This window comes from Molothrus aeneus, chromosome 31, assembly GCF_037042795.1.
Source record: "Molothrus aeneus isolate 106 chromosome 31, BPBGC_Maene_1.0, whole genome shotgun sequence".
NCBI classification, from domain to species: domain Eukaryota; kingdom Metazoa; phylum Chordata; class Aves; order Passeriformes; family Icteridae; genus Molothrus; species Molothrus aeneus.
In genome coordinates, this window is record NC_089676.1 from 2,735,798 (window position 1) to 2,749,409 (window position 13,612).

Below are 13,612 nucleotides of genomic sequence, written 5' to 3' on the forward strand. Positions count from 1 at the left end.
CTGTTGGTGTAGCACAAAAGTCTCTCTGTTTTTCATTTGTCCTTGTTTTCCTCTGGGGGGATATTCCCTCTTGTGCAGGGAGGAGAGGCCTGGAGTTCCTCACTTGGCCAAGACCCTTGGGTCTTTGTCATTTGGAAAAAGGAGGCAAAGAGACAGGGATTGGATGCAGGAAAACTTTATTGAGCCCCAAGGGGCAGGAGGGGCAGGGAGAGGGAGGGTGGGCAGGCCGGAGGCAGGCCGGGTGTCACGGGCTGCAGGAGGCCAGGGCAGCTTGTGCAGAGCTCAGGGTGTCCATGCTGGGCTGAGGCGGCGTCGGGGCCTTGGGGGCTGTTGCTGGTGGCTCTAGCAGGGCCCGCAGGTGTCCCAGAGCTTCTTGCTGTAGCGGGGCAGGGCGCAAGGGCTGCAGGCGGGAGCAGCGTAGGCTCTGCCAAAGGTGCAGAGGCCCCCCGAGGCCTGGGTGGCGCCGGCGCCGTAGAGGCCGCCCAGCCCCAGGGAGCCGCCAAAGGCCGGTGCTCCGGAGGAGCCCACCACGGCCTGCTGGGGGAAGGAGCTGAGGATGGGGCCGGGGAAGGTGACCACCACGGGCGGGGGCTGGATGAAGGCAGAGGAGTCGGGGCACTGGCGGGCGCACAGCTCGTTGCAGCTCTCAGCGATGGGCTGGGGCACAGCCACGCTGGTCCTGGGTGGGCACAGGTCGTAGCAGGACATCTTGCAGTGAGAGAGATGAGGCTGAAAGGGAATTCAGAAAAACACAGGTTAGAACAGACAGGGCGATCTCCCAATTCAGCAGTGGCCTGCTCGCAGACTTGCCACAAACCCTGAGTGACCAAAGTCACACAGCCTTGCCCACCCTGCCCAGCACTGGCCCTGTGCCCTGCAGCCCCCTCAGAGCCCTGATCCCCACATCCCCAGTCCTCACAATCCCTGACCCAGTCCCTGTGCCCAGCCTGGCTCTGTCTGTCCTGGCCAAGGGGTCATAGAAGGACATCCTCCCGGGCTCAGGGTTGGTTTGCCGCAGATAGAGACGTAAAAACTATAAAAACTGAGAAGCTGATGAGGGAAATTTTCAACATGAGTGAAATGACTGTATTGTGATTTATGTTCAGCCTTGATCGTCATGGTCAACACCCACTGAGCACCTCAATAAAAACATTCCTGTGTAAAACCATCCCCAGAATGACCAGACATCATAGGCTGATCTTTGTTTGGCCTCACATGGTTGTGTCGTTCAGCTTTTGGAAATGTCTACCCTGAAGAACAATATAAAAACCCCAATCCCATCTCCCATTAACTTCCCTAAAGTTGGGATGTTAGGATGATCTGGGGACTCCCAAATCCCACATTTCCCACTGTTTTCATTAAGAGTGATTCCAGACAGAAATGATGTAAAGCTGTTCTAAATCTCAGCATTCCTAAAGGAATCTTCCACAACTTCTCTGGTACAGGGTCTGATTAAATAAATATAAAGAAATTAAAAATTCATACTCACTTAGCTCCTCAAGGCGAATGAGCTGTGAGAAGTGTCTGGATGGACCCAGGCACTGGAGCTTATATAGAGGATCCCAACATTCCAGAGGGCTTGGAATCTTGCTTGGACTGGGGGTTCTGCCTGAAATAAATTGTTTACCAGCTTTGAGTCACAAAAGTTTGGAGTTTGTGGCAGTTCTGATTTCATTCACATTCTCCTATCGTGTGATGTCGGAGTTTCACCACCCTGATTACTTTAATCTTGGGTCTTAATTGGTGCTGGCAACTCCTGGCATCATTACAGTGACCTCACCTCTAATAGTGAATTACCATGTTCATTAAGCTGACTCCACATGTTGCTTCTTCCTTTACAATCTTGTCATGAGCTTGTCTGCTCCAAGATTTTGTAAGACTCATCTTTGGCTGACATGGACATTTTTCCTTAACAGCCCTTTAAAATTATCTGATAAATTAATTAGAAGCAGAAACCAGCTTATTCCAGAACTACCCAGGAATAAATGTATTTTCCAGCCCTAATTAAAGAGACCTTGTTGGTCCGAGATGGATTTGAGGGGTCATGAATATCTGCTGAGATCATCCAGGACACTCAGCAATTCCCCAATAATTTTCCATTGAGAGGAAGGCTTGGAATCAATCCCACATAAAAATCACTTTGTTTAACCAAGAAGGTTTTAGTGGAAAATTAAATTCAGTTTTAAAAGGGTCAATGGTGCTGAATGTTCCCATATCAAGTCCTGTGATTCCAATTTTGAGGAAAAACCGAAGAGGCGGTTCAAGGTTGTTCTTTAATGTCCTGGGTGCAATCTCTTATCAAGAGTGTTCTGGCCCTTCTTGAGAAAAACACTTTGTAATGATTTCACAAACATTCATTATCTGCTGTTCAACCCAGCTAATGTTCGGTGTTGTATGACATGAGTGATTTAGACATTTCACTCTTACACAACCCCAGCTGCTTTAATGTGCAGGAAACAAGGTGGTGCCTGCCATTACTTTAATTAAATCATTATTTGTGCCATTGGAAGTCAAGGGTTAATGATTAATGCAGCTCTTCTTTTCCTTCTTTAAAAAAGAATCCTGTCCATATCTGTGGTTGAATCCTCTGTGAGTTTAAGATTCCACCTTTGCTGTATTTCCCTAATTTCAAGCTATATTTTCCATTAAAAAATAAATATTTGTGTTTTTATACCTTTCTTGGGTGATTTTTCAGAGCACAACTTTTAGGTCTTCACCTGCATCCAGTGCATTTTACGGACCCTTCTTGTAATTCCTGAGAAATCTCCCCAGAAATCTGCTCTGAATTCCTATCCTGAAAATTGGTCGTTGTGGTCCAAATATTGGTTTCACGCAAATATTTTCATTTCCTCTGCAGGTGAAAAAGGATTTGGGTTTAGGTTTGTGTTTTGTTTGTTGCCCCAACAAGTTCCCCTGTATTTGCTGCAGGGGAAGGAAAAAAATTATTCTCCAAGCACAGAAAGGGATTGAGTTGGTTCCCACATCTCCCAGCCTGGGGGGGGATTTCCTTGCCTTGATTTATATTTTATGAAAATCTGACAGTCAGAGCAAGTTGTGCCTCATCCCTGGCACAAACTCCCTTCAAATCCAACCCCTTTCGATGGGCTGCATCAAAACCCCTGTGGGCAGCAGGGGAGGGGAGATTCTGCCCTGCTCAGGTGAGACCTCACCTGCAGAGCTGCCCCAGCCCTGGATCCCAGCCCAGGGAGGAGCTGGAGCTGCTGGAGAGAGCCCAGAGGAGGCTCCGGGATGATCTGAGGGATGGAGCAGCTCTGCTGGGAGGAAAGGCTGAGAGAACTAAGATTATTCTGTTGGGAGAAGGGGAAGCTCTGAGGTGACCTCACTGTGGCCTTGCAGGACCTGAAGGAGCTACAAGAAACATGGGGAGAGACAATTCCCAAGGGATGGGATGACAGGACAAGGGGGAATGTGTTCAGAGGGACAGGGAGGAGGTGTAGATGGGATCTGGGGGATAAATTCTTCCCTGTGAGTGTGGGGAGGCCCTGGCACAGGATATTCCATGGCTGTCCCATCCCTGGCAGTGTCCAAGGTCAGGCTGGACAGGGCTTGCAGCAACCTGGGCTGGTGGAAGCTGTGCCTGCCCATGTTAGGGCGTGGAACGAGATGATTTTAAGATCCCTTCCCACCCAAACCATTCTATGATTCTGTGATTACCTCTCTCCACTTTGTATTAAAAACACCATGATTTCAGCATTCTCTGGACTGCAAAATTTATTTGGAGGGTCCTTGTGAGAAAAAAAACCTCTAAGTGCAGACTTTCTGAGGAACAAGGGTTGTGAGAGCACTTGGGAAACACTGAGCAATGATCTCTGCTCCCTGTTTTGTTGTTTTGTAGCCCTTGCATGTCCCAGGGCTGATTAACAGCACCCAAAGCAGGGAGGAGCTGCCAGGCACCTCAGCCCTGATCAGATCGTTCGTAGCCGCTGGGTTTGGCTGGGCCGGGCCCTTCCCTGCCATTACTTTCCCTTTTGTGTCATCCAGGGCAGGCTGCTCCTCTCAGAATGGCTCCAGCACTCCCAGGCCCTCTCCAGTGGCACTCCAGACACTTAAACAACCAGAAATGGTCAATGACTAAAATGACTAAAGATGAAAACGCAAAAATTCGATGCATAAAAGATTTATTGCAGGAACAACTTGAATAAATCACAGAGAATACAAAGGAAAACATCGGAAAAGGAGAGGTACAAAGACAATTGAAAAAAAAAGATAAATCTTTTAACTCATTCAGTTGTCAAGAAGCAGAGCTGAATAAATGCAAAAATGACATGAGGTTGACATAGACAATAAAGGTCAAATGTAAAGAACAATGAAATTGTTATACATAATAAATTCACAAAAGACATCATTAGAGATTAGACCTTCACACGGGAGACAAAGTAAAATACTAAACATAGGAAAAGACAACTTTTAAAGGAAACAGTAATGGTGGAAAAATGGAGATTAACAACTTCTAGATTCTTCCATTGCTGACAGATAAAAAAGAGGCCGGGATGAGTCTAACAGGGCCCGCAGGTGTCCCAGAGCTTCTTGCTGTAGCGGGGCAGAGCGCAAGGGCTGCAGGCGGGAGCAGCGTAGGCTCTGCCAAAGGTGCAGAGGCCCCCCGAGGCCTGGGTGGCGCCGGCGCCGTAGAGGCCGCCCAGCCCCAGGGAGCCGCCAAAGGCCGGTGCTCCGGAGGAGCCCACCACGGCCTGCTGGGGGAAGGAGCTGAGGATGGGGCCGGGGAAGGTGACCACCACGGGCGGGGGCTGGATGAAGGCAGAGGAGTCGGGGCACTGGCGGGCGCACAGCTCGTTGCAGCTCTCAGCGATGGGCTGGGGCACAGCCACGCTGGTCCTGGGTGGGCACAGCTCCGTGCTGCTCCTGGGTGGGCACACGTCGTAGCAGGACATCTTGCAGTGGGATGCGAGGGTGCTCTGCAAGAGAGGGCAGCCATGGCAGGAGAGCAGCCCAGGGCAGCACCGCAGGGGCCACAGGGGCTGGAGCAGGGAGCCGCCAGCAGAAGTGCTGGCACACTTACCCTTGTTCCCGAGCAGGAGAAGGTGGCCAGGGCACTGCTTGGTGCAGTCTGGCCCAGGCAGGGCTTTTATAGCAGCCCCGGCATTGCTCAGCTCCAGCCTGGCCAATCTGCACAGGGGACACTCCCTGAGGCTGCTGCTGCTGCTGCTGCTGACACCAGGGCTGTGCGGCCCCTGCCCCTCCCTGAGTCAGCATCCCCCAGGTGCCAGCCCAGCACATCCCGCTGCCCCAGCCATCTTGTCCTTCCTGACACCTCAGATCCTTGATAGCAGGGATGGCACAACGCAAGGGACTCCAGGTACAGCTGTAATGGTCCAAATGGGTGGGGCAGGGCTGGAATCAGCCTGGGCCAGGTGGACATCTCAACTTTTTGACCTATGAAGAACAGGCCTGACATGAGTAGTCTTTGTTCCAAACGCCATGGAAGCCCCTGGGCTGACCAAGTGAAGGCACATGTGGTCTGGTTCTGCTGGGCTGTGCTGTGATGCACAGATGGCCTCCATGATGAAGACTCGTGAAACTCCTGCCCAAGATTCTCCAGGCCCTTTCAGGTGTTCTTGGAGTCCATTGCTTTGCGCCATCCCTGCTATCAAGGATCTGAGGTGGCAGGAATGACAAGATGGCTGGGGCAGCGGGATGTGCTGGGCTGGCACCTGGGGGATGCTGACTCAGGGAGGGGCAGGGGCCGCACAGCCCTGGTGTCAGCAGCAGCAGCAGCAGCAGCCTCAGGGAGTGTCCCCTGTGCAGATTGGCCAGGCTGGAGCTGAGCAATGCCGGGGCTGCTATAAAAGCCCTGCCTGGGCCAGACTGCACCAAGCAGTGCCCTGGCCACCTTCTCCTGCTCGGGAACAAGGGTAAGTGTGCCAGCGCTTCTGCTGGCGGCTCCCTGCTCCAGCCCCTGTGGCCCCTGTGGTGCTGCCCTGGGCTGCTCTCCTGCCATGGCTGCCCTCTCTTGCAGAGCACCCTCGCATCCCACTGCAAGATGTCCTGCTACGACCTGTGCCCACCCAGGAGCAGCACGGAGCTGTGCCCACCCAGGACCAGCGTGGCTGTGCCCCAGCCCATCGCTGAGAGCTGCAACGAGCTGTGCGCCCGCCAGTGCCCCGACTCCTCTGCCTTCATCCAGCCCCCGCCCGTGGTGGTCACCTTCCCCGGCCCCATCCTCAGCTCCTTCCCCCAGCAGGCCGTGGTGGGCTCCTCCGGAGCACCGGCCTTTGGCGGCTCCCTGGGGCTGGGCGGCCTCTACGGCGCCGGCGCCACCCAGGCCTCGGGGGGCCTCTGCACCTTTGGCAGAGCCTACGCTGCTCCCGCCTGCAGCCCTTGCGCCCTGCCCCGCTACAGCAAGAAGCTCTGGGACACCTGCGGGCCCTGCTAGAGCCACCAGCAACAGCCCCCAAGGCCCTGACGCCGCCTCAGCCCAGCATGGACACCTTGAGCTCTGCACAAGCTGCCCTGGCCTCCTGCAGCCCGTGACACCCGGCCTGCCTCCGGCCTGCCCACCCTGCCTCTCCCTGCCTCTCCTGCCCTTCTTGCTACAATAAAGTTTTCCTGCATCCAATCCCTGTCTCTTTGCCTCCTTTGCTGGAGTCATGGATATCCCTGGGGGAAGGGGGAATTCCGAGACTGGGAGGGGAAATGGTGTTGGGGAATAATTGGGGCTGTGGAAAATGGAAGGGGATGGGGATGGAAAGGACAAATTGGAAGAGGACAGAGGATTGTGACCTAGAGAAGAAAATGAAATCAAACGGGAGAGCGAATCAGATGATAAAGAACCATTGGATGGGTTTGACCTAGAGGGAGGACAAAAAAGAAAAGGGGAAAGAGAAAATGAGACAGAAGGTGACAAAGAAGTATAAAAAAAGAACAAGAGCAAGAAGTAGAGAAAGAGAGAAAGAGAGAGAGAAAGAAAGAGAAAGAAAGAAAAAGAAATAAAAAGAGAAAGAAAGAGAAAGAAAGAAGAAACTGATAATGGGGAAATTTTATGTATAGAGCATAGGGATGGGCAAGTTTCTTTCTGATTTCAGGCCATGCTCGTTTAGCAAAGCCAAGATTGATAGAGAGGGGCTGGAGCTCTGACAGCCTCTTCCCCTGGCTGACTCCCTGCTTGGGGGACAGTCCTACTCTTTGCCAGCATGGCCGCAGGTATTTAAAGGCCCCTGGTGTCATGGCCTGCAAGAGCGTATTTGTATGTGTTGAGGCAGAGTGCTCAGAGCTCCTTGTCCTTGTCCTTGTCCTTGTCCTTGTCCTTGTCCTTGTCGTTGTCCTTGTCCTTTTCCTTGTCCTTGTCCTTGTCCTTGTCCTTGTCTGTGTCCTTTTCCTTGTCCTTGTCCTTGTCCTTGACCTTGTCCTTGTCCTTCTCCTTCTCCTTGTCCTTCTCCTTCTCCTTCTCCTCCTCCTTCCTCTTCTTCTTCTTAAACTTATGTGACACATTCTCACTAGTGTCCTTCATATCAATCCACTTCTACTTTGATGCCATTTCCTTTTCAACTTTAACTGCCAATAAAATATTCCCTCTTCTATTTTACGGTTGCTGTTCACTTCCATTTTCAGTTTGCCCAGGAACACCATTTCCCCTCCAACTCCCAGAATTCCCCATTCCCAAAAGTGTCTTCATGACTCCAGAAAAAGAGGCAAAGAGATAGGGATTGGATGCAGGAAAACTTTATTGTAGCAAGAAGGGCAGGAGAGGCAGGGAGAGGGAGGGTGGGCAGGCCGGAGGCAGGCCGGGTGTCACGGGCTGCAGGAGGCCAGGGCAGCTTGTGCAGAGCTCAAGGTGTCCATGCTGGGCTGAGGCGGCGTCGGGGCCTTGGGGGCTGTTGCTGGTGGCTCTAGCAGGGCCCGCAGGTGTCCCAGAGCTTCTTGCTGTAGCGGGGCAGGGCGCAAGGGCTGCAGGCGGGAGCAGCGTAGGCTCTGCCAAAGGTGCAGAGGCCCCCCGAGGCCTGGGTGGCGCCGGCGCCGTAGAGGCCGCCCAGCCCCAGGGAGCCGCCAAAGGCCGGTGCTCCGGAGGAGCCCACCACGGCCTGCTGGGGGAAGGAGCTGAGGATGGGGCCGGGGAAGGTGACCACCACGGGCGGGGGCTGGATGAAGGCAGAGGAGTCGGGGCACTGGCGGGCGCACAGCTCGTTGCAGCTCTCAGCGATGGGCTGGGGCACAGCCACGCTGGTCCTGGGTGGGCACAGCTCCGCGCTGGTCCTTGGTGGGCACAGGTCGTAGCAGGACATCTTGCAGTGGGATGCGAGGGTGCTCTGCAAGAGAGGGCAGCCATGGCAGGAGAGCAGCCCAGGGCAGCGCCCAAGGGGCCACAGGGGCTGGAGCAGGGAGCCGCCAGCAGAAGCGCTGGCACACTTACCCTTGTTCCCGAGCAGGAGAAGGTGGCCAGGGCACTGCTTGGTGCAGTCTGGCCCAGGCAGGGCTTTTATAGCAGCCCCGGCATTGCTCAGCTCCAGCCTGGCCAATCTGCACAGGGGACACTCCCTGAGGCTGCTGCTGCTGCTGCTGATGACAGCAGGGCTGTGCGGCCCCTGCCGCCCCTCCCTGAGTCAGCATCCCCCAGGTGCCAGCCCAGCACATCCCGCTGCCCCAGCCATCTTGTCCTTCCTGCCACGTCAGATCCTTGATAGCAGCGATGGCACCCAGCAATGGGCTGCAGGAAGAATTTTGATGGTCCAAATGGGTGGGGCAGGGCTGGAATCAGCCTGGGCCAGATGGACATCTCTGCTCTTTGGCCTATGAAGATCAAGACATGAGAAGTCTTTGTTCCCTGTCTCCTGGAAGCCTCTGGGCACTGACTCCATGAGGATGCGGTTTGGTTCTCCTGGGCTGTTCTGTGATGCACAGATGCCCTCCATGGTGAAGGTTCCTGCCACTCCTGCGCCTCATGCTCCAGCCCCTGACAGGTGTTCTTCTAACCCATTGCTGGGTGCCATGGCTGCTATCAAGGATCTGACGTGGCAGGAAGGACAAGATGGCTGGGGCAGCGGGATGTGCTGGGCTGGCACCTGGGGCATGCTGACTCAGGGAGGGGCAGGGGCCGCACAGCCCTGGTGTCAGCAGCAGCAGCAGCAGCAGCAGCCTCAGGGAGTGTCCCCTGTGCAGATTGGCCAGGCTGGAGCTGAGCAATGCCGGGGCTGCTATAAAAGCCCTGCCTGGGCCAGACTGCACCAAGCAGTGCCCTGGCCACCTTCTCCTGCTCGGGAACAAGGGTAAGTGTGCCAGCGCTTCTGCTGGCGGCTCCCTGCTCCAGCCCCGGCCCCTGTGGGCCCTGTGGCGCTGCCCTGGGCTGCTCTCCTGCCATGGCTGCCCTCTCTTGCAGAGCACCCTCGCATCCCACTGCAAGATGTCCTGCTACGACCTGTGCCCACCCAGGAGCAGCACGGAGCTGTGCCCACCCAGGACCAGCGTGGCTGTGCCCCAGCCCATCGCTGAGAGCTGCAACGAGCTGTGCGCCCGCCAGTGCCCCGACTCCTCTGCCTTCATCCAGCCCCCGCCCGTGGTGGTCACCTTCCCCGGCCCCATCCTCAGCTCCTTCCCCCAGCAGGCCGTGGTGGGCTCCTCCGGAGCACCGGCCTTTGGCGGCTCCCTGGGGCTGGGCGGCCTCTACGGCGCCGGCGCCACCCAGGCCTCGGGGGGCCTCTGCACCTTTGGCAGAGCCTACGCTGCTCCCGCCTGCAGCCCTTGCGCCCTGCCCCGCTACAGCAAGAAGCTCTGGGACACCTGCGGGCCCTGCTAGAGCCACCAGCAACAGCCCCCAAGGCCCCGACGCCGCCTCAGCCCAGCATGGACACCTTGAGCTCTGCACAAGCTGCCCTGGCCTCCTGCAGCCCGTGACACCCGGCCTGCCTCCGGCCTGCCCACCCTGCCTCTCCCTGCCTCTCCTGCCCTTCTTGCTACAATAAAGTTTTCCTGCATCCAATCCCTGTCTCTTTGCCTCCTTGGCTGGAGTCATGAAGACCCCTTGCGATGAGGGAATTCCAAGAGTGTGAGGGGAATTGGTGATGCTGGGACAGCCAAGGAAATGGAGTATGGAAGAGGAAGACCAAGGTTATACAGAGGCGGGGTTGTTACACTGGTAGTTCAAGTGGAAAGGAAAATGACATCACTGTGCAAGTGGACGGATACAAAGGATAGCTGTGGGCACTAGTGGAGTTAGGACACCAAGGAGGAGGAGGAGAAGGAGAAGGAGGAGAAGGAGAAGGAGATGGAGAAGGAGAAGGAGAAGGAGAAGGAGAAGGAGAAGGAGAAGGAGAAGGAGAAGGAGAAGGAGAAGGAGAAGGAGAAGGAGAAGGGCGTGAGACACAAGGTGACAAAGAAATTTCAAAAAAGAGGAAGAAAAAGAGCAAGAGAATGAGAAAGAGAAAGAAGGAGCTGATGGCAGGGAAATCGAACGTATTTGTCTTAGTAATAGCAAAGTTTCTCTCTGATTTCAGTTCCTGGTAATTAGCTGAAGGCAAGTTTGATACAGAGGTGCTGGAGCTCTGACAGCCTTTGCTCTGGGGACAGTCCTACTCATTGCCAACATGTCAGCAGAACTGTAAAGGCCTCTGATGTCATGGCCTGTATCCATCTTCAGGCCGGCTCCTTGCAGCTCCTTATTCCTGTCCTTGTCCTTGTCCATATCCTTCTCCTTCTCGTTGTCCTTCTCCTTGTCCTTCCCGTTCTCCTTCTCCCTCATCTCGGACACATTCCCACTTCTCTCGTTCATATCCAGCCACTTCCCCTTTGATTTCATTTTCTTCTCCACTTTCACCTCCAGTGTTACATTCACAATTCTATTGTACTGTTGCTGTTCACTTCCAATTGCAGTTTACCCAGGAAGACCGATTCCCTCCCACTCCCAAATTTCCCCAGTCCCCGGGGTCTTCATGACTCCAGCAAAGGAGGCAAAGAGACAGGGATTGGATGCAGGAAAACTTTATTGTAGCAAGAAGGGCAGGAGAGGCAGGGAGAGGGAGGGTGGGCAGGCCGGAGGCAGGCCGGGTGTCACGGGCTGCAGGAGGCCAGGGCAGCTTGTGCAGAGCTCAAGGTGTCCATGCTGGGCCGAGGCGGCGTCAGGGCCTTGGGGGCTGTTGCTGGTGGCTCTAGCAGGGCCCGCAGGTGTCCCAGAGCTTCTTGCTGTAGCGGGGCAGGGCGCAAGGGCTGCAGGCGGGAGCAGCGTAGGCTCTGCCAAAGGTGCAGAGGCCCCCCGAGGCCTGGGTGGCGCCGGCGCCGTAGAGGCCGCCCAGCCCCAGGGAGCCGCCAAAGGCCGGTGCTCCGGAGGAGCCCACCACGGCCTGCTGGGGGAAGGAGCTGAGGATGGGGCCGGGGAAGGTGACCACCACGGGCGGGGGCTGGATGAAGGCAGAGGAGTCGGGGCACTGGCGGGCGCACAGCTCGTTGCAGCTCTCAGCGATGGGCTGGGGCACAGCCACGCTGGTCCTAGGCGGGCACAGCTCCGCGCTGGTCCTGGGTGGGCACAGGTCGTAGCAGGACATCTTGCAGTGGGATGCGAGGGTGCTCTGCAAGAGAGGGCAGCCATGGCAGGAGAGCAGCCCAGGGCAGCACACAAGGGGCCACAGGGGCTGGAGCAGGGAGCCGCCAGCAGAAGCGCTGGCACACTTACCCTTGTTCCCGAGCAGGAGAAGGTGGCCAGGGCACTGCTTGGTGCAGTCTGGCCCAGGCAGGGCTTTTATAGCAGCCCCGGCATTGCTCAGCTCCAGCCTGGCCAATCTGCACAGGGGACACTCCCTGAGGCTGCTGCTGCTGCTGCTGCTGACACCAGGGCTGTGTGGCCCCTGCCCCTCCCTGAGTCAGCATCCCCCAGGTGCCAGCCCAGCACATCCCGCTGCCCCAGCTATCTTGTCCTTCCTGCCACGTCAGATCCTTGATAGCTGGGATGGCACCCAGCAATGGGCTGCAGGAACACCTGTAATGGTCCAAATGGGTGGGGCAGGGCTGGAATCATCCTGGGCCAGATGGACATCTCAGATCCTCACACTATGAAGATCAGGTAATGTTTTTGTTCCCAGCCTTGTGGAAGCCCTTGGACACTGCAGGTAGGCAGATGTGGTCTGGTTCACTTGGACTGCCTTGTGATGCACCATTGCCTTCCAGAGTGAAGGCTCCTGCCACCCCTACCCAAGATGCTCTAACCCTTTACAGTTGTTCCTGGAGCCGATTCCTCGGTGCCATCCTGGCTCTGAAGTGTCTGAGGTGTCAGGAAGGACAAGATGGCTGGGGCAGCGGGATGTGCTGGGCTGGCACCTGGGGGATGCTGACTCAGGGAGGGGCAGGGGCCGCACAGCCCTGCTGTCAGCAGCAGCAGCAGCAGCAGCCTCAGGGAGTGTCCCCTGTGAAGATTGGCCAGGCTGGTGCTGAGCAATGCCGCGGCTGCTATAAAAGCCCTGCCTGGGCCAGACTGCACCAAGCAGTGCCCTGGCCACCTTCTCCTGCTCGGGAACAAGGGTAAGTGTGCCAGCGCTTCTGCTGGCGGCTCCCTGCTCCAGCCCCTGTGGCCCCTGTGGTGCTGCCCTGGGCTGCTCTCCTGCCATGGCTGCCCTCTCTTGCAGAGCACCCTCGCATCCCACTGCAAGATGTCCTGCTACGACGTGTGCCCACCCAGGAGCAGCACGGAGCTGTGCCCACCCAGGACCAGCGTGGCTGTGCCCCAGCCCATTGCTGAGAGCTGCAACGAGCTGTGCGCCCGCCAGTGCCCCGACTCCTCTGCCTTCATCCAGCCCCCGCCCGTGGTGGTCACCTTCCCCGGCCCCATCCTCAGCTCCTTCCCCCAGCAGGCCGTGGTGGGCTCCTCCGGAGCACCGGCCTTTGGCGGCTCCCTGGGGCTGGGCGGCCTCTACGGCGCCGGCGCCACCCAGGCCTCGGGGGGCCTCTGCACCTTTGGCAGAGCCTACGCTGCTCCCGCCTGCAGCCCTTGCGCCCTGCCCCGCTACAGCAAGAAGCTCTGGGACACCTGCGGGCCCTGCTAGAGCCACCAGCAACAGCCCCCAAGGCCCTGACGCCGCCTCAGCCCAGCATGGACACCTTGAGCTCTGCACAAGCTGCCCTGGCCTCCTGCAGCCCGTGACACCCAGCCTGCCTCCGGCCTGCCCACCCTGCCTCTCCCTGCCTCTCCTGCCCTTCTTGCTACAATAAAGTTTTCCTGCATCCAATCCCTGTCTCTTTGCCTCCTTTTCTGGAGTCATGAAGACCCCTTGGGATGAGGGAATTCCAAGAGTGTGCGGGGAATTGGTGATGCTGGGACAGCCAAGGAAATGGAGTATGGAAGAGGAAGACCAAGGTTATACAGAGGCGGGGTTGTTACACTGGACGTTAAAGTGGAAAGGAAAATGACATCACTGTGCAAGTGGACGGATACAAAGGATAGCTGTGGGGACTGGTGGAGTTAGGACAGCAAAGAGGAGGAGGAGAAGGAGAAGGAGGAGGAGGAGAAGGAGAAGGAGGAGGAGGAGGAGGAGAAGGAGAAGGAGAAGGAGAAGGAGAAGGAGAAGGAGAAGGAGAAGGAGAAGGAGAAGGAGAAGGAGAAGGAGAAGGAGAAGGAGAAGGAGAAGGAGAAGGAGAAGGAGAAGGAGAAGGAGAAGGA

General features: G+C 56.4%; 1 protein-coding gene and 6 pseudogenes across 1 annotated transcript; 3 read left to right on the forward strand and 4 right to left on the reverse strand.

Moving 5' to 3' along the window:
• Positions 1-342: 342 nt before the first annotated feature.
• Positions 343-708, reverse strand: LOC136568261 (scale keratin-like). The gene has a single exon (XM_066568189.1). It carries the CDS (start codon positions 706-708, stop codon positions 343-345), a length of 366 nt encoding a protein of 121 aa, XP_066424286.1.
• A 3,809-nt stretch (positions 709-4,517) lies between these two features.
• LOC136568117 (feather keratin 3-like) lies at positions 4,518-5,459 on the reverse strand (annotated as a pseudogene).
• Positions 5,458-6,412, forward strand: LOC136568118 (feather keratin 3-like; annotated as a pseudogene).
• Positions 6,413-7,865: 1,453 nt separating this feature from the next.
• On the reverse strand, positions 7,866-8,885 carry LOC136568119 (claw keratin-like; annotated as a pseudogene).
• A 76-nt stretch (positions 8,886-8,961) lies between these two features.
• On the forward strand, positions 8,962-9,766 carry LOC136568120 (scale keratin-like; annotated as a pseudogene).
• Positions 9,767-11,114: 1,348 nt separating this feature from the next.
• Positions 11,115-11,977, reverse strand: LOC136568121 (claw keratin-like; annotated as a pseudogene).
• A 10-nt stretch (positions 11,978-11,987) lies between these two features.
• LOC136568122 (feather keratin 3-like) lies at positions 11,988-12,998 on the forward strand (annotated as a pseudogene).
• Positions 12,999-13,612: the final 614 nt, after the last annotated feature.